The sequence below is a fragment of the Hylobates moloch genome, unplaced genomic scaffold (assembly GCF_009828535.3).
Source record: "Hylobates moloch isolate HMO894 unplaced genomic scaffold, HMol_V3 SCAFFOLD_1, whole genome shotgun sequence".
Lineage (NCBI taxonomy): Eukaryota > Metazoa > Chordata > Mammalia > Primates > Hylobatidae > Hylobates > Hylobates moloch.
In genome coordinates, this window is record NW_026652276.1 from 32,298,656 (window position 1) to 32,318,414 (window position 19,759).

General features: G+C 34.2%; 1 protein-coding gene across 22 annotated transcripts in view; it reads right to left on the bottom strand.

The window, feature by feature from the left end:
- Window positions 1-19,759, bottom strand: part of MAP2 (microtubule associated protein 2) — a 310,676-nt gene that overhangs the window by 49,115 nt on the left and 241,802 nt on the right. For 16 of the 22 annotated variants that reach the window (XM_058439022.1, XM_058439007.1, XM_058439020.1 and 13 more), the window contains 2 exons: window positions 6,473-6,586; window positions 4,371-4,448 (listed from right to left, as the gene is read on the bottom strand). In XM_058439022.1, the coding sequence (XP_058295005.1) occupies window positions 4,371-4,448; window positions 6,473-6,586 (192 nt within the window). The remainder of the gene's footprint in view (window positions 1-4,370; window positions 4,449-6,472; window positions 6,587-19,759) is intronic. The other 6 variants (XM_058439038.1, XM_058439032.1, XM_058439003.1 and 3 more) reach the window with 1 other exon arrangement.

Sequence of the window (19,759 nt, forward strand, 5' to 3'; positions counted from 1 at the left end):
TGAGAGATACATGAAAAATTAAATTTATTTCACAACAGTTAGTTTGCCGTTTGAGGTCAGGATTGAATGCATGCATCCTTTTACTAGAAGTGTGCATGATTCTGGGGACTCCGCTTTTGCCACAGAATATTCTATTTCATTTAATCACGTGTTATGCTAAAAACAGGGTAAGTTTATACACCTTGGACTTTTGCATAGTCTTCTGCATAATTATAATCTTCAAAAATAAAGCTTACCTGGTTTCAATGGAGGAATAAAGTTTCCCTAGTTTGCTTTCATTGAAACTTTTTTTTTTTTAATAAAGCATTTGAAAATTTCCACTGGGCTAATGTAAGGCTTGCCATGTAAAACCCAGCCTTGGTATGCCAGCCTCCTTTGGAGACTACATCTTGTGGAATGTTAGTGATTCGGTACTTTTTGCTTGTTGTGGCATCACAGCATATGGTTGATGGCTGCTGGCCGCACTTACATTGTTCTCCACCATTTCCAAGCCCTTTCCATTCTGCCAGCTTTTGACTGAGGACTTCTCAGTCTGCTGACTGTTACTGCTGCCCCAGAATGACATAAAGAGAAAACTACTTTCAGATGAGCGACAATTAGGTCACCACATCCATGACACAGGAAAACACCACCCTAGAATTCTGGAGCAAATCTAAAAGGGCAGAAAGAATCCTGGTTCTGTGTTCAGATTATTCCATACCTTCACAGCCTTCCAAATTCTAATAGCTCAGTCCAAATGACAACTATTATGATTAGGCCAAAAAGAAAAAGGAGGTTAATTTGAAAACATCATAATCGGTACAGTTTTGGTTTACTGTACCGTAGATCCTTTTCTAAGTGTGCAGCTTGTTTCATTTTTTTTCATCAAAATCCCTTGTAAATGTTTTCTAGAATAAGCACGTATCCTGGGAATTACTGATATTACATTAATTATAATAAATATTCATAAATGATAGTAATTAACGTCTTAAATTATTTTTAGTGGAAGCTTTCATGTTTCCCCTTTGGGAAAGAACAGCTTTAAAAAGTTTGATAATTAATAAAAAGAAAGTGTATCCTCAAAATCACTGAATTAACCTAACAAAAGAGCTTTCTTCCATTTGTTTAAAAGGATCAGATTGCAGCAGTCACTATACCCTCAGATTAAAGTTGCTTTGAGGGTATCACGGAGGGTAAATAATCCCCTAGATAAGGCAAAAAAATCCACCTGCTCCCTTTCCACCTGACCTGCTACAAGCAATATATTGGTGGAATTTGGGCTGAGTATTTACAAACTACTTGGTTTGAAAAACTGAACAGTTCAATCCTCTCTTGTGACTTGTCACTGATTTATTTTCTGACAAAACTAAACTTAAAAAATACGTGTATATTACTTAAGTGTGGCTTAACATAAAAGAGAAACAGTAGTTTGTCTAGACCACAAATCTTTTACATATTTAAGGTGAGAATATTATCTGGTCTTTATAGAGGTAGAGTTTATAAAATGTATACATCTATTTTTCTTAAAACTCAAAAAATGGTTATACTTTTAAAAGCAAATAATCAGAACTTCAGATAGTTCAATACCTAAAAAGTTAAAAATACAAGTTTGGCTTGAAAATAACTTTGAATTACTTTCAATAAGAGGTTAGTTGGTATTTTCCTTGAATATCTTGAAACAGCTTGAAGAAAGTAATTCTAAAATATTAGGGAACTCTGGAAAGTTGACACCTAAGTTACCAAAATGTGAAGGTGATTCTACATTTTATTTATTTATGTTTTCATTATATCCATCATATTACCCTACAGAAAGCAGGCTGGGTGAATTCCCAGATGGATGGGAGGACTCTGCTTCTTCCCCTTCTGTTCCAAATCCCATACAGAGTAGGAAGATTAAATGACTTGACCTCAAGCCGACTTTTGGAGTAAACCTACTCTGTCAACATCATATCCCTCTCTGGGTTAAGAGGATTCTCTGATGCTTGAAAAGCTTTAAGTAGGAGCTTAAAAACATTTTCCACGACCTGAAGGAGGTACAAGGGTCATGTCAGGCTTCCCGCTGCATTCAGAGTGAAATCTAGGCCACTGACCCCAGCTGACCACTGCTTACTCTCACACTCCTCCACTGCCCTACTCTTTCTCACTACCCATCAGCCACGGACCCCCTTCAGTTCCTGGGTCACTTCATCTTCTTGGGCACCTGAGTGCCCTTGTGCTTTTTTCTATCTTTGTTTGGCCAACACTTCCTCCTCATGCTACTGGTCTCAGCTACTTAGCCATCCCCTCACCACCCAATAAAATAAGGTTTCTCTTGTAATATTTTTTTTTTTTTTTTTTTTTTTTTGAGACGGAGTCTCGCTCTGTCGCCCAGGCTGGAGTGCAGTGGCGCAATCTCGGCTCACTGCAAGCTCCGCCTCCCGGGTTCACGCCATTCTCCTGCCTCAGCCTCTCCAAGTAGCTGGGACTACAGGCGCCCGCCACCGCGCCCGTCTAATTTTTTGTATTTTTTAGTAGAGACGGGGTTTCATCGTGGTCTCGATCTCCTGACCTCGTGATCCGCCCGCCTCGGCCTCCCAAAGTGCTGGGATTACAAGCGTGAGCCACTGTGCCCGGCCTCTCTTGTAATATTTTAAAGCTCCCTATTCTTTTCCTTTTCAATGCTAATCCAATTTGAAATTATTAGTAAGCTTATTTATTGGATTTCTGTTCTCCACCAGATAGTGTACTATTTATTTATTTATTTTGAGATGGAGTCTCGCTATGTCACCAGGCTAGAGTGTAATGGCACCATCTTGGCTCACTGCAACCTCCGCCCTCTGGGTTCAAGTGATTCTCCTGCCTCAGCCTCCCGAGTAGCTGGGATTATAGGTGTGCGCCACCATGCCTGGCTAATTTTTGTATTTTTAGTAGAGACGGAGTTTCACCATATTGGCCAGGCTGATCTTGAACTCCCGACCTCAAGTGATCCGCCCGCCTCGGCCTCCCAAAGTGCTGGGATTACCGGCTATAGTGTACTCTTTAAAAGCAGGGATCATGTCTGTTTCGTTCACTAGTATATACTCAGAATTTGAAGAGTACCTGGAACATTGTAGGGCTCAATAAATATGTGCCCAGTGAATGGATAAACATAAGGTCAAAAGGAACTTTTCAAACCTATAAATTACAAGATTAAATGACATTAACTAATAATCAGTGGCTGCTATGCACTGATTATTATCCCCAAAGTTTCTTTTATTCCTCAGAAAAATTTAGTTTGTTTATTATTTCAGGCAGTAAATTGGAAAAAAAAAAGGCTCAATTTAAGAAAGAAAAACCTTGCTAAAATAAATTTAGGTTTATAAATCTGTGACAAAATAAAATTATATTAGAGGTGATAATATGGTTCACTAATTCAAATTTTTGTATTTAGGAAATCAAAGAATATTTTAAATGAACCTAATTACAAATGATAAAAAGACAAGTCTTTTAAAATAAATGTTCTTCAGTCTTTAACACAGTAAAAAGGAAAAATAAATAAATAAACACTTTTAAAATTCTGGTTTTAATATATGAAAACTAAGTAATGTTGAAACAACAATGGAGCCTTAGTTCTTCTCTGCCTTTTCCTGTAACTCTCAAACAATAAACAAAGGTTAACTGGCCTAAGTTGGAGAACCAGTAATGGTTTCCTTTTAAGTAGTGCCTTCATCTCAGATTCTGAATGACAATTCTTCAAAGGCATCTTTCTGTTTTATCAATGAGAACTGAAAAGCTAACATGACATTCCATGTTGAGTAAGTTCATAAAAAGATCCATGGACAATAACAGATCTCAACAGAAAAGAGTCATGAGCTTAGCTTCCAGTTCAATGCTCTCAGTATCAGATTCATTCATTAACTTCTTCATTTATTCATTAATATTTATTAAATTTGCTATGAGTCAGGCCCTGGGGAAGGTCTTGGCAATATAACAGTGAGCAAAACAGAGGTAATTCCTGACACTTTCATAAGGAACTGTTGATTTCATTGATAAATCTGACCCCTACTATTATGGAGATTACATTTATATTTATTTTAATTTTTGTTCAGTCACTTACAAGGTAGAATTGTATCTTCCCTGTTAAAGCATTCTAAAGTGAATGGGTTCTCTACAGTTATTTTAGCAACTGAACACAAAATTCTTTTCCTCAATCAAGCAGATTTCTTTTTTATTTACCAAATTCCTCTACTTTTGCTTTTATAAAAATAAGTGATTATTTATTTAAAGTCTTTGTTTCTTCTTCATTATTTGAAACAGATAGATCCAAAGCTTGGTCACATACTAACCAATACCAAAGTCCAGAGCTTTTTGATTGAAGTTTATTGTTCACCCTTTATCAGAAGACAAACCCTGAAAAGTCCAAAAGGCCTTACCTTCCTCCACTGTGACAGTCTGTTCTGAGGCAGGTGATGGGGGTGGAGAAGGAGGCAGATTAGCTGTTTCTTCAGCTGCTAAAGATCAAACAATGGAAAAATGAGATGCAATAATTAATCCTTTTAGGCTGGTAGATGTGTAGGAAGTTCTGCCATTTGTAAAAAGACCTCTCTATAAAATTCAGAAAAAGATTCAATAGTAAGCCGCATTTGGTTTATTTTTAGGCCCATTACCTGATTCATGCATTTTTGAAAAACTAAAAAATAAGACAAGCATTTGATATTTTAAAAAAATGATCTTATCATCTCTAGAAAAACAGATTAGAGATGCCTGCTAAAATTCCATCATTAATCTCATTAATGTGTCTACCTGTTCAATTAATAAAATATTTCATTTTGGCCCTAATTTACCATATGAAAACACACACAGGCAGGCAGGTGTTTTTAGTCTGGATTCAGCTACTGACTGAAAAAACTATTAGAACGCTCTATTGTTCAACTGCTCAATCTGGAAACGTGTTATCTTGATCACTCATAGTTATTTTAGGGAACATATTTTTTAAACAACCTTTTGTTCACTGAGTCTAATTTCAAAACCCATCTTCTGTATGTATTCTCAGAAATGGAAAAATAAGCTTTCATAGCCTGAGTGAACTTTCAGACAAAAACCATGTACTGAGTAAACTTCTGGTCTCAGCAATCAATACACATGAAGAGGAACCAGAGAAAAAGATTCTAAAAGATGTAATTCATTTACAGTTAATGTAAGTTTTATTTTTCAAGACACTTACATGATTTGTGATCCCCTCATATGACAGAAATTGCAAAAGGAAATATTTCTCATTTAAGGCCAGTGGTTAAATCTATTTTAAATATTAGGGGAATTTCAGCTTCATAAAGTAGTTATTAGAGGCAGCTTTGGGATGACAGGTGACTTTTTAGTTCCTTACCCTATGGGCTTCTGCATGGTGTATTTTAAGATTTCAAGTTTTAAAAAATTGAGTTTTCTTTTCTTTCAAGGAATAAAAGTGAACAATAAACTGAAGGTTAATGTTTTAGATTAGATAATTCTTTCTCTATGTGTTTTAAGAGAAAAATAGTCCTTAATAATTAAAAAAATCCACAGTACTGAAAATACTGAGTGTATGTATTATAAATTATTATTCTGGGAGGGCAGATTATTTTTATTACTTACTTTTTAATAGACAATTAAAGGAATACTGATAAAAATCAAATATCATGGATATATTAGACTGTAAGAGAGGGAAATGGATATGTACTATTTTTAGGCCTTTAAAACCATACCTTTCTATGACTTGCGTGTATATACCTATGAAATAAATATATATATTGAATTTAAGAGAGTCTCCTTTCTTGTATCTCTTTGTGTATATATATCCATCTCTCTATCTATCTGTCTATCTATCTATCTATCTATCTATCTATCTATCTATCTATCTATCTATGAGTAGGGGCAGCAAGACTTTGGCTGAGAGTGTTTCCTTTGGCAAGTGTGCGTTAAATGACTTGCCTGGCCTGGAGGGCATTTGTCTTGTTACTAAGGGAGAGAGCAGCACTCTCTCAGCACCCTTAGGTGAACCAAGTGAAGTTCAGTACTTCATATAAGATACAAAGTCACTCACAATTATAACAAAGCTCTGGCTATAGGTTTTGTGTAGTCAGTTCAAGAAGACCCAAACAAGGCTACAGTATAATCATTCACCAAAACCTGTAAAGGAAATAATCATCTCTTATGAAAGTTTTAGTATATTATCCTTATGGGTGGAGGTCATGAAATAATGCATTGGCTTTATTTTAATAATAACTATTTCTAGTTGTCTGGAAAATGAAAAAATTAAGGGCCACTTAGGGAAAAGTCTAACTGTAAGCTCACCACCCTAACTAAAGACTATGCAAACACTACAACAAACCAGTGGAAAAAGATGAAAATAGGTGCTAGTGCATACCCAGTCAAGGTGTCTGATGAATGTTACATGTAAGGATGAAGTACAAGATATGGCCTATCTTTTGAATCTGAAGACTTTATCCTGTGATCAGGGTGCAACAGACACAGTCCCTGACCTGAGAATCTTCTCATTTACCTAAAGGCAGAGCTGCAGTCTGGTCTTTATGTTGAGCTTCTTTCTCTTGTTCACCTTTCAGGACTGCTACAGCCTCAGCAGTGACTACTTGAACTATCCTTGCAGACACCTCCTCTGTAATAAACAGTAACAAAATAAAATATAATGATGAGAAGTCTGAGAAAGCAAAGAGGAAAAGTAACCAAACAGTATAGTGGATTAGAATTTCATTTTCTTCCCCCTAAAAAGTACAACATAATTTTTTAATTGCAGAGAAAACATAAACACATATATACAAAAAAGAAGAAGAAAAGAAGTTGGTATTCTAGGAGCTAAGCTAAGCAAGCAAAATGAGCACAGAACTGAGAAAAAACACTTACATGGTATTTGAACATGTTTTTGGCTTCAACAACAGAAATTTATTTTCAACTCTGAAGTCTATGACATCTCTGTTATATAATGAATGTTTGTATCCCCTGCCCCCAAAGTCATATGTTGAAGTCCTAACCTCCAATGTGAAGGCAATTGGTACTTTATTTTGTAAAAGCTGTTTACAAAAATAGAAACAATGTAATTTCTTTATACCTAGTAAAACAAATTCAAGGAGAGAAGAGAGGATTCATTTTGAATTTAACTTAAATTTGTTTTATAGTTTTCTTATACTATTCTAAAAATGTAATTTATATAAGCTTGTGTGCTTGATTTGCAGAAATACCATTATTTAAAATCTGAAAATCTATTTGTGGTTAAATAGCATTACCCAGGATCAGTGAAAATAAGATAAATTATAAAGAATCTGGAAAGATGAAGTTTTAATGAAATACATGGCAATGATATGTCAGATGGTCTCTTTCTAAAGAACTAGTATTTTTCTAGATAGTTGATGTTTTAAAGATCTTTAAAGCCATATGACATAAAATCATCTTAGTTTCATTTTTTTAAAAGGAGGGCTCAAAATTAAAATAATCGGTCTGTGAGATGCCAAATTACTAGTTTTTAGCGTCCCTGACTATTATAATATTCTTTCTCCTAAGCAGAACAATGGAAGAAATAACAAACACATAATCACAAAACTTTCTAACAGTCGTGAGTGAATGACTAACGGAAATATATCAACTCTTTTAGTGGTATGAATGAAGGAAACATACTCACTCTCAGACCTGCTCAGCTATCTGTCTATCTAAAATACATCATTGTAATTCCATTCCTGATTATAGCTGGAAGCTATGCAACAAGTGATTAGCCACAATTGAGCAACATCCGTCTATCTATCTATCTATCTATCTGTCTGTCTGTCTGTCTATCTAATCTATCATCTATCTACCTACCTATCTGCCTGCCTACCTACCTATATATCTCATAGACCATGTTAGATATTGTGATAGTTTACCTTTAGAAGATGACTATTTTATTTCTAAGAGATAATACTATCTTATTAGCATATTTGTTTTAGTGTTGGAATAGAATTTTTCACAGTTACGCCAGTTAAATAAATAACATTAACAGTCATCAAAGCATTATGAGGAAGATTATCTGCTATGCTACTCAGTGAAGAGGGCAATAGAGAAGGAAGGGCTGTTTGTTTTCATAAAGCCAGGCTGCTGGGTGGGGTTTCTCTGAACATTCCCTGAAAGGCTGGGCTCCTAAAGTGATGTTTTTTTAAATGGGAAAGAGTACACAAAAAGGGCTACAGAAAATTAAATTAGCTGTAAAGATAGTGCTTAGACTTCTAAATTGTTTAATAATGTTACAAAAAGAATTATTTTAGGTTTTGAGAATTGTCACTTACATATATTAATTTTTAATGCAATTAAAATATTTAAAAATCAGTAGAGTGAGGTAACTTCTAGCACCCCAGTGATTTATGGAAAAAATGAGTGTAATAAAGAGGTGGAACAATCATGGCAGAAATTGGGAGATATATATATATATGACCTTTGTGTCTTCTGGATCATTCTTGCATCTTTCTATTAGCACGTATGCAAACTGTAGTATCTTCCTATGGCATTTAGTACATCTCACATGGAATTGTGCTGGTTCACATGGCTTATCTCCCACACTATGTAAAGTTTCCCAAGTCGAGGACTCTCTTCTGTCATTGTCACAATTCTAAGTTCAGGGGTACATGTGCAGCTTTGTTACAGAGGTAAACTTGTGTCATGGGGGCTTGTGGTACGGATTATTTTATCACCCAGGTATTAAGCCTAGTGCCCATTAGTTTTTTTCCTGATCCTCTCCCTCTTCCAATCCTCTACCTTCCAATAGGCCCCAGTGTGTGTTGTTCCCCTTGATGTTGATGTGTCCATGTGTTCTCATCATTTAGCTCTCACTTATAAGTGAGAACATGCAGTATTTGGTTTTCTGTTCCTGTGTTAGTTTGCTGAGAATAATGGCTCCATCCATGCCCTGGCAAAATACATGATCTTGTTCTTTATTATGGCTGCATAGTATTCCACAGTGTATATGTACCACATTTTCTTTATCCAGTCTATCATTGATGGGCATTTAGGTTGATTCTATGTCTTTGCTATTGTGAATAGTGTTGCAATGCGCAATTCTTGAAGCTTCTCTTATTGAGCTTTATTCAGATTGGATGCTTAACAGAATTTTTTTGACAGAATAGAAAATTAATATGAAAGGTTTTGTTCATAATATTTACAAAAATTCATAACTAATTCATGCTTGTTACTACATTTAGTAACCTTAAAACCTCAAATTATCTTATTTATTATTAAGTATTTGATATATATATCAAAACAGTATTTCTTAAATGGGGGTCCTGCATTCTTGTTTAACTATTGATAAGTATTTTTAGGGTCTGAGAGTGTTTTATATGTATTCATTTTTTTAGATTGGGAAGATAATCCAAAATAAATAAGTATCCATTGGTTATATGAGCAAATTATAACTGAGCAACTCTACATTATTTCAGTATTTTTCTTTGGGATTGTATTTTAGCATACAATTTTGATACCATGGAGAATTATTTTAAGTGTTGAGAGCTAATAAGAAAGGATAGGTGGATTTAATACATAAAGGATGTATTCATACAAGTGTAGCCCAAATAACATTGTGGTACACTGTATAAATAGACTTTGAAAATAGTTGAAACAGAGACAAAAGGAGAATAGATGTATTACTTGTCTCCAGTTCAGTATAGAAATGTCCAACTTAAACAAAGGCACTGTATCAGCCAGTACTAATCGTGAGTGATAATTTAGTTTCAGCAAAGCAGTATCATTTATTGTAGATGGGAAGCAGCAGAGAGTTTGAATTTTACTGGTTTTGTTGTTTCAGAGAAAATGAATTTATAAGTGTGTTTATGTCCCATAATGGAATTAGAACTCATGAATAAGTTAATTTTATTTTTGTATATGTTTAACCAAAAGTTGTAAAAAAAAATTAATCCAAGGAAGAATTGGTAAATTTTTTCTTCTTTGAAGGAATTTAAGAGAATTTGAGAAATATTATTTTAGCATAGTCAAACAAGTTATTAGCTTAATTGACATATTATCTTTAAGACTTTTTAGAGAATAATATTGTTAAACTTTTTCAAATAGGGCCTGACACATTTTATAATATAAAGTTCACAGTGAATTTAGGAAAACAGGAGCCTAAGATTGTTCTGGGAATTTCAATTGGTCCAATTAATTTAAAATCTTCCTCTAAGTAAGGGCTGTCATCAGCAGAGATAGAAGCATTCTTAAGGAAGGAAGGGATGGGCTTCTCTCACTGGAAGCCTCATCAGCAAATCTACTGGGTGAGCTTCATCCTTATAGCATGGCTCCTGGGACAGGAGCAAATTCACTCCGAGTTTGTGTAAAGTTCAGGGAAGATTAATGGTAAATGTTCCAAACAAACTTAGAAGACAAGGAAAGACAGTCACAAAATCAGACCTATAAAAATATAAATGTAATGATTATGATGTGTGTGATTATATATGTAATTTCTTCACTGATTCTACATTTGTCTATTAAATGCCTCATCCATCCATCCATCCATCTATCCATCCATCCATCCATCCATCCATCCATCCATCCATCCATCTAGTCTTTCTATATATTTAGGTGATTACTGATTGCTGTTTTTTTACAGCACACATCAGAGGGAATCTCATAGACTTTAATTCAGGAAAATGTGGGTACAAATTCCAGCATTGCTACTTTCTAGTTATTTCATACTATGAAATGTACTCAGTCTCATTTGCTTCGATGCCTTATCCATAAAATGGAAATAATTTTAGTACCTGTCTCAGAGGGTGTTGTGGGGACTCAATTACATAATTATATAACAGGCCTGGCACATATTTATATAACAGGCCTGGAATACAAATAAAATAAAAACTTCTAGCTAGTCCTTCACCAGCGCATCTTTATTTTCCCCTAGTCATGTATTTTTCTGAGTCTTCTACTTTAATATTTCTACTTTAAAGAAAGAGCAATAGTGATATGCACTAAAGGTCAGCCCAACTAGGCTATTGTTATTATAACCATCTGAAAATATAGTTAATCCAATATCACTGATGTTGATGGCTATGTTAATGGACAAGGGAAGTATTTTTTTTCCAAGGCAAAGATATGAGAGAAGTAAATATTGTCTTTGTTATTTATTTTCCGGCTTCACACCCAGTTTCCTGGATGCATAGGTCCTGGGCTACCATCTGCTCAAGATTCTGTCCAGCAAGTCCCAATTCAGGACTGTCTATTCTGGACAGTGCTCTAAAAGATACGATAATCCTGTCTAGTTCTGAAGACAATTGGTGACATGAAAAATTCTCTTTGAAGTAAGAGATTAGACTACATTTTAATTTTTCATTGCTTACTTTTCCTACCTTCTATTCCTTTTTATATTTCCTATTCTTTTTCTCTTGCTTTTTATTCCAAACATATGTGTAAAGTTATAACCAGAACTTAGTTGTTAGAAGATTAAAGATGAATCTAGATTACACATAAATTGGGGAATTATTATTCATTATATGTAATTGAAAGGTAACACTGATCTTCATAGCTGAAAATATTAAACAAACATAAAACTGCTTATTGTAATCTGATATTTTTAAAGGCTCAATTATCTCTTTTGAACTTATAAAATGTTCTGGCACTGGACATTTTTTAGTTTATGTTAGAAATTATCTTAGTTAATAAGTGTATACAATATGTTTTTCTATTCTTTCTCTTGTGAATGTTCCATTCTGTCTTTTGTGAATGAATGTCAGGGTTTTGATGTAATTAACAGTAGTTTTTGCATTGCAGTAAGACCCTTACATTGGTATTTGAATGTTAATTTGTTATTATTTTATCGGTAGTGCCAATATGATAATGAGACAATTCCTATAGGTAATAAGAAATATTATAACATGCCTGTAAAGTCATGTCATGGCTATGCATGAGTGACAACTTGGATCTGCTCACAAATCAATTAGAGGGAAAACATTAAAAAGGAACCTTTCTAAGTAAAATTCACCTCATAATTTCTAAAAATGCTATTGGTTAAAGGCTGATAAGAATAAAGGATTTAAATATTTAATCCAAGCAACAGAGCAATAGATGATAGCAGATCATCACTATCCAGGTAAACATCTGAAGATAAAAAGTGAAATCTGTCTTGAAAACTTTTCCTGGGAAACAAAGATGGGGTCAGTATTTAGAAAAGAGAATCAAAGCAGTCCTCTGGAAACAAATAATATCTTTTCTTGGTATTAAGGAAACATATTAGTGGAAACACATACAGGAGATTAATAGGTATGAGAAACTAATTGAGAAATGCTGTCATCCACCAAAAACTACTTGAAGAAACCCAAACGGTATCATGCTAAGCTACTTACATGTCACCTAACTAATGAATAAACATCACACTGTCATACAACATTATTAAGCAACCTTGTATAACAAGTTGTTACAGTAGGCACTTTCATTTCTTGTTGATGTTATTTAATACACATATTTACACATTGTCCAGATGGGAAAACTGGCAAAATAATGGATAAAGATATGCTTGTCCCATTTAGACACTGTTATGATTTACATCAGTATTTTATATAAAAGTAGGTTCTAGTGTCAGAAAACCTGGGATCAAATTCCGTCTCCATCTCTTACTAGCCAAAAGACCTTGGTTAAGTAACAATCTCTCTAACCTTCAGATTGTACATCTGTAAAGTGGGAATAAGAGTAGTATTCATCTTTTGGTGTGTTGTGGCAATTAAATAAAATAATATAAATCAAGTGCTTATTTAAATTAGGTACCACTGTTTTAATCATTCTCGATGTTCTGTTATGAACATCATTTGATTGACAAAATGTAGGTAAGATCTGAAAGTTTTTGTCAGACACTGAGATGATTCTGTCACTTTTCCCAATGAGTACCTCCTTGCTTAAATGTTGGGCCAGTACTGGGACCCTAACAGACAATACATCAGGCTCCTGCCACTTATTATTTAAACTAAAAGGTACATAAGGTAAATTTTGCTTTACTGTCATATCATACTACTCAGCATTTATAGCCATCATGACCCTCTGGTTTTTTCCCTAATACTGATTCATGCTGCACCACTGCCATGCTCTTCTGATCACACTATTTGCCACAACAAAAATTTTAAGACAACCTCAGGCTTTGCTTTTAGCACATTTTAAAGTTATTGTGTTATATTTATCTATCAATATTGCTTGGTTGATTAATAATAAGAGCAATGGAGATGAAACCTTTTCAATGATCCCGGAAGTTTCAACTTGTTTCTGAGTGATATATAACATTGTTGGTAGACCCATAAGTTTGATTTTGAATTCGCACCCTGTAGTTTTTCAGCAGGACCAGCTATGATTACTTGAACGTGCAAAGGTTCACCAATTAGACTGTGAACAAAAAAATCCAAGCACCTTAGCATATGCTTGAGAACATATTTTTGTTGATTTCTTTCAGGTTGTTAAGAGAAAAGTAAGAGACAGTGCCTGTAAATTCAACCATATGGAATATAAAAGCCTGTAAATGTTTTAAGAATCTTTGGTATAATAATGTTGTGTTCAAAGAAAACGACAAATAAGCTTACCGTACGCTTGTGGAAGAAGGAAAACAAAACAATTTTAGACAGAATGCTCCTGTCAAGAAAAGGTTTTTCTCAGTAGGGTACAGAATGGTTTCCTAGGAAACCGATGCTAATTGCTGCTGCTGATGGAAACTAATCAACAAGGAAAGCACTGTGTAGTTTGAAGCACTCTGCTAAACAAAGACCCTAGACGAATTCACAAAAATAGGGGAAGAAGAAAAGTTCTTTGCTTCTACTCCTTGCTCAATTTGGAGAGTAAATGGTTCCTCTGAAACTATTTCCTGTAATCAACTGATGATGAAGGAAATTAAAGAAGCAAATTGTTGGGTTTTTATTTGTTTGTTTCCCTGGCACCTTTGCATTAATTAGAGGCCAGCATTGGCATGTCTCACCCTAGACAGACTTCTATTAATCTCAGGGGTCACACTGGCCAACATTGTAGCTACAGATCTTTGCCCACCAGGTTTTTTTTCCCCAGATATTTCTTCTAAAGATTTAGTGATTAAAACAAGGATTAATTTCGTTTATGGGGAAAAATGCATTTGAGGTGAAGTTAGTTAACGGAGACAAATGCATTTAAGATAAAAGAATTATGATGGCACAAAATTTGGCTCTGATGGGTACTTAAATTTAAGAGAATTTATTTTGCACCTGCTATAGACAATGGAGCTATTCTTAGTCACTAGGGGTTATACAAAGATAAGTAAGATATGGTATTCCTACATTTAAATTGTGTTTAAAGGGGGGCAATCTTGTTGAAGGACATGTTTTATTTTTCTTCTTCAAGATTTACTAGTAGTGGCCACAAATTTTGACTGATCCCGCCACAGTCACTCATATGGTCCTCTTCTGAAATGGATTTACAAATTGGTAGACTAGGATTGTGAGTACAGTGTATAATCATAGTAGAATTTTCCCTCTCTTGCTCTTTTTTTCCCTCTACCTCCACGTACATGCTCAAACCCCACAATCTTGTTTAGATTATACCTTAATGTACTCAAATGAAGTCTTCAGAGTTTAATAGAACTGGCCTAGCATTTAAATTTGGTCAAGGAGGAAAATGTAGTAAATTAATACTATTATCAGTGAAAGGACACCACAGGTTAAAAACACTACATTATGGAGTCAAAGGTAATTAGAAAAGCACAGATCAGAGATAGTACCTACTGGAAAATGTTGCTTCTAATTTTAAGTTCCCAGCTGAAAGTAGGGAAACAGAAAACACATTTAAGCAGAAGAAATATGGTAAGCCAATATCGTTACAATTTAGCTTTATATTTATCATGTTCTAGTTAAAGTTTTCTGCTGCTGGTGATTTTGGGGCTGTCCAATGGAGTAATGTATTGCATGTTTATGTTGTTCGTAGCCCATATATTACACATTTACTAATTAACTAAGCTTGTAATATTTTATCAATCTTAACTTGAGAAAGAGAAATTTCTAGAGAGGTTTGCTCCCCTGAAATTTTCAAATAGTTTTAACACCAATAAATTGAATCCAATCATTAAGGCACTGAAGGAATTGACAGTACTTTTGGAACTTTGAAATGTTCTGTTTGGCATCTTGTCAAAACTGTTACAATTGTACTACTCTTTGTAGATGTGGGGAAATTGGATTATTTTCTCTTCTTCATTAAGTCTTAAAATACATCACATTGCTAAAGGAATGTAGCATGATACATTTTAAATATTAGTGGGAAAATAAAATATCAATAAAACAAGGAGACCTTGAATAAATCCACCCCAACAAAGAGTAACTGTGAGATAAACAAAATATAAAATATAGTGTGTTTGTGGAAAAGCAATTGTGTGTGTGTGTGTGTGTGTGTGTTTATGCACATGTTAGTACTCATGCACATAGAGGTCTGTCCATGCTTTTAAAGTCTCATCTGTACATGGATACCTCACAGGTCTTGGGCACAAGGAGCAAGGCTAGGGTTTCTTATGGAGAAATCAATGCTTCTATACCTGCAAAACATAGGAATGCCAATGCTGGCCTGAGACAGAGGATATGATGGAAAAAAAATTCTACATTCCAAAAAGATGTCATTGGAATAAACTTTTGAAATTAAGTTCTCTATATACCAAGAATAGTCTTTACTAGTTACCTCTGTAAACACAGATCTTTCTTCTAGGAGAAACTATATTTGTTACAATAAAATGGTAAAGATCAGCAGCTTAGCTAACTTTTGTTTGATCCTTCTCTCTCATCCCCAACATAACTTAGAAATCATTGGAGGCCTTGTGACCTAGATGCATATGGAATTTAGGAACCATGTGATGGGAAAAATCACTTTGTTCAAAATGTATCATAAGGTACACTCAATGGTCACGTGGAAAAACCAACATGACTTCTGCATAATTAGATTTCACTTAAACCTCCTTCCCGTCCTATCACATTTCTAACAATTTGCAAATAGCAGCAATCATCAACCTTATCTGCTTTCTTCTTAGCAAGTTTCTCATTAACTATTAGTGTTGTAAATAAGTGATTGTTCATTTTCTATACCTGCATATTTTATATCATTATAGCTACAAAAGTATTGTCCGCAAAGATTCTCTTTACACAAGCACTTGAAATGACTTGGCAGACTTTAAAAGTCAATATTAAATAGACATGGTAGTTCTTTGTAATTTTCAAATCATAACTGAATATATAATCAGATAATCATGTTTTAGTAATCTTATGGGGGGAGGTACAGTGAAATCAATTACACTATGAACTTCTGAAAACTGAAATACCTACTTAAAAAAAAGCAAAAGAAAGTAAAGTAAATTTGAACCATCCTACTATTCTTTCTTCAATAATGCTCTAAAATAAAAGCTCAGTCACAACCCAAGAGAAGGGGAGCAACTTCACTGGAAAATTCTAACTATGTAAAATTGATGATAGTTAAAATACTTTTTGCCAGACCTGTAAGTAGCAAAATCAACAGACTTTGCAAATCTTCTTTTTACAGCAAGAAGTGTAAGGTCAATGTCATATTTGTATTTCAATGCCATTATGATAGTAAAAAGCAAAGACTTTAATAGAATTTTAAAATGTATTCATGCCAAAAATATTCTAGAATAAAGATGATTTCTTTTAGATTCTGTATTGATAAATGCATCCCATAGAAAATATTATTAAATACATTTTTCAATTTTATTTCTTCATTATGTAAGACAAATAAAAAACAAATAATAATTTCAAATGCACCTTGAGAAATTTGCAAATAGCATACAAATCTTTAGAAAATATCTCTGGGATGTTTGTTGAAATAAAATTTTACATTGATGATTTTGCTTCAATGTTGTTTATTCATGCCAATTTCTATAGCTGCATCTCTCCACTGTATTGCTTCTCATTGATACCAAGCACACCTCTAGGAATACCTTCAAAGCATTAATTCCATCTCTATTATACCTATATTTGCCAAAGAACTCACTCTTTACTTGAAGACAATGAAGTTCTATATCAGAATAGAAAGGATATCTAGAAGCATAAAACTGTAACTTGTTATTGTAATAGCTCTGGTTGTCCTATTGTAGGAGCCCAGCAGAAAGAGAAAGGTAGATAAAATTTGATGGGGTGGTAGAGTTGAGAAAAACGTAAGAACAGGATGCTATCTAGGTAGGTAGCCTGATATAGGGCAAGGAAATTAAGCTTTGTAATGGGATTTATGGTGGGATTTTAGGCATATGAGCATATGACTGCTGACTTGAAGAAAATGAAGAGATGGGATTGGGGAAGCAGATAGAAAAGTGCTGAAGTCATGTTTCATTTACTTTCTAATTCTGCATAGGGCCAGTCCTAGGTAGGCAGATATTACTATACCCATATAACATACTTGTTCTACAAAGACAGAGCTTCATTTGGAATGAGAATCACAATCTTATGGAATAGATATGTGGGGCTTGCTGAGGATATGGAAAATCAGATTTAATTAAAAGGCCCTGAAATTTTCAGGAAAATATTACAATGAAAATTCAATTTACTATGATAATATATGAAAAATATATTATTTTCTTCCCAACATATAAGGAAAATTTCTAAATCAGGACTTGTACCTTTGTTTTTCAAAATGAAATTACAATTTCAGTATTTCATGTACAGCAGCCCTGATCATGAAAAAGTTGACCAATTCTTGGTTCTAAGAATATGCCTAAAAATAGCTTGGTTTCTCAGATTCCTTTCCTTTCCCTTTGCTAGTTTATCAGTCATTTTTCTCCCAACTTTTACAGAGACCACCCCCTCCAAAAATATTTTATGTGAGTTTGTAGTTTGGGTTTGTTTTCTTTAAAAAAAAACTGTAAAAGTAAAAACTCTCATGAAACCAGAGAACTTTGTTGTTTTTGCTCTTTTTCTTGGACAGTTCTGAAATGCACACATGAAACAAAGGCAGGAATGACATGATCTGAAAACAACTAGAAGGTGATCAAAAGCTATAGGAAGAGAAGTATGGTTTTAATACAATCATTATGTTAATTAAAGTGTCTTACCTGAAATTTTATAGCATAAAATACAAGAAATGCCTCAACATTTTAAATAGAGTTTAGAGTGTCCAAAATACTCTTTAAAGAGCAAATTTCATATTTTCATTTTCCCACATAACTGGTAAAGAAAACCACTTTCTATTTACATACTGTAGCTTTTCCACATTCAGTTGCATCAAAGAACACAGGCAAAAGTTGAAACTTGCCATTATTCAAGCCTCAGGAGACTCAAGCATTTCTAGTTAGAATTGAAGAAATGCAGGATATTATAAAATTTACTTTAAAAATAAGTATAATTTGGGGGAGTTTTTTTTCTTCACATCAAAAAAAATTAAATTCAAACTTATCTAGTAATTCCATCATAAGATGATAAATTGTCAGCTAGAGTAATTTAAGTTCACCCTTAAAGAGTGAAATACAACTAGAAAGGAAACCTGTGTCACCAAAATAGCCAACTCCTTGAGCAGTATTTTTGATGTTGTATTAGGATCATATAAGAAAGTTAAACGTGGTCTGTAGAGCATTTCATAACACATTTTTCTTCAGGATGCAGATGAGAGCAGGCAACTACTGTTATCCCAACTGAATGAACTTCTTCTCTCGTTATCCTCTTGTTATTCCTCTACTGTTATCCCAACTGAATGAACTTCCTCTCCTAAAATGTGACTTTTGTTAAGTGGCTACTATATTTGCTTCAAACTCAATCATTTGCTTCTTTTCTTATAGCAATCAGGATTTACAAAGAATTAGATGAGAACTGGCCTGGAGAAAATAAATATCTTACATGCGTTGTGATCTACACCAAGTTCGTGCAATATTTGGAGAAAAAGACACTTTTCCCAGGTCAGCATTTGTGTTCCAGTAAAGCTCGAAGGAAAGCAAGTTTATTCCAATTTTTTTAATGCTTTAGTCACAAATCTCTATTTTTCAAGCTGATGAGAAAAACAACCAAAGCCAATTTTTAAAGAAAGACATAAATAAACATGAGCTGAAGATGCAAAATGCAACAAGGAGAAAAAGTATCCAGTGAATTGATTTATTTTTTTAAAGTGGTTATAAAAGTAAGTTAATAATTATTATTACTACTATTAGTCTCCTCCTTGGAGAAGAATTTCACTAAACACTGAAATACTTAATGATTAGATTTAGAAAATGTAAATGGGAGCATTTTCATTCAAATATGTCAAAGGAAAAGAAAATTATGGATCACAGGAAGCTTTTTATTAAGTGAAAAATGAAAACTAAAATGAAACTAAAGAATTATATTTAACTGAAATCACAATATTTTCCTAAAGTTAATGTATAAATTTCCTAATTTGATATGAAAATGTTGTTTACTATCTAAGAACTCATTTGCAAATAATTTTATACACTCAAAGATGAAGCAGAGAAAATAAAGGGCATTGGTGACATTTGGTCTTCAAAAATAGGATACATAATATCTTTCCAAGACGATACTGGTATACTCCTTTAAAGGAGGCACATATTAAATCCATGACTTAGAATATCCGCGGTGGCTCACGCTTGTAATCCCAGCACTTTGGGAGGCCGAGGCGGGTGGATCATGAGGTCAGGAGATCGAGACCACGGTGAAACCCCGTCTCTACTAAAAATACAAAAAAAAATTAGCCGGGCGTGGTGGCGGGCGCCTGTAGTCCCAGCTACTCGGAGAGGCTGAGGCAGGAGAATGGCGTGAACCCGGGAGGCGGAGCTTGCAGTGAGCCGAGATTGCGCCACTGCACTCCAGCTGGGCGACAGAGCGAGACTCCGTCTCAAAAAAAAAAGAATATCCAA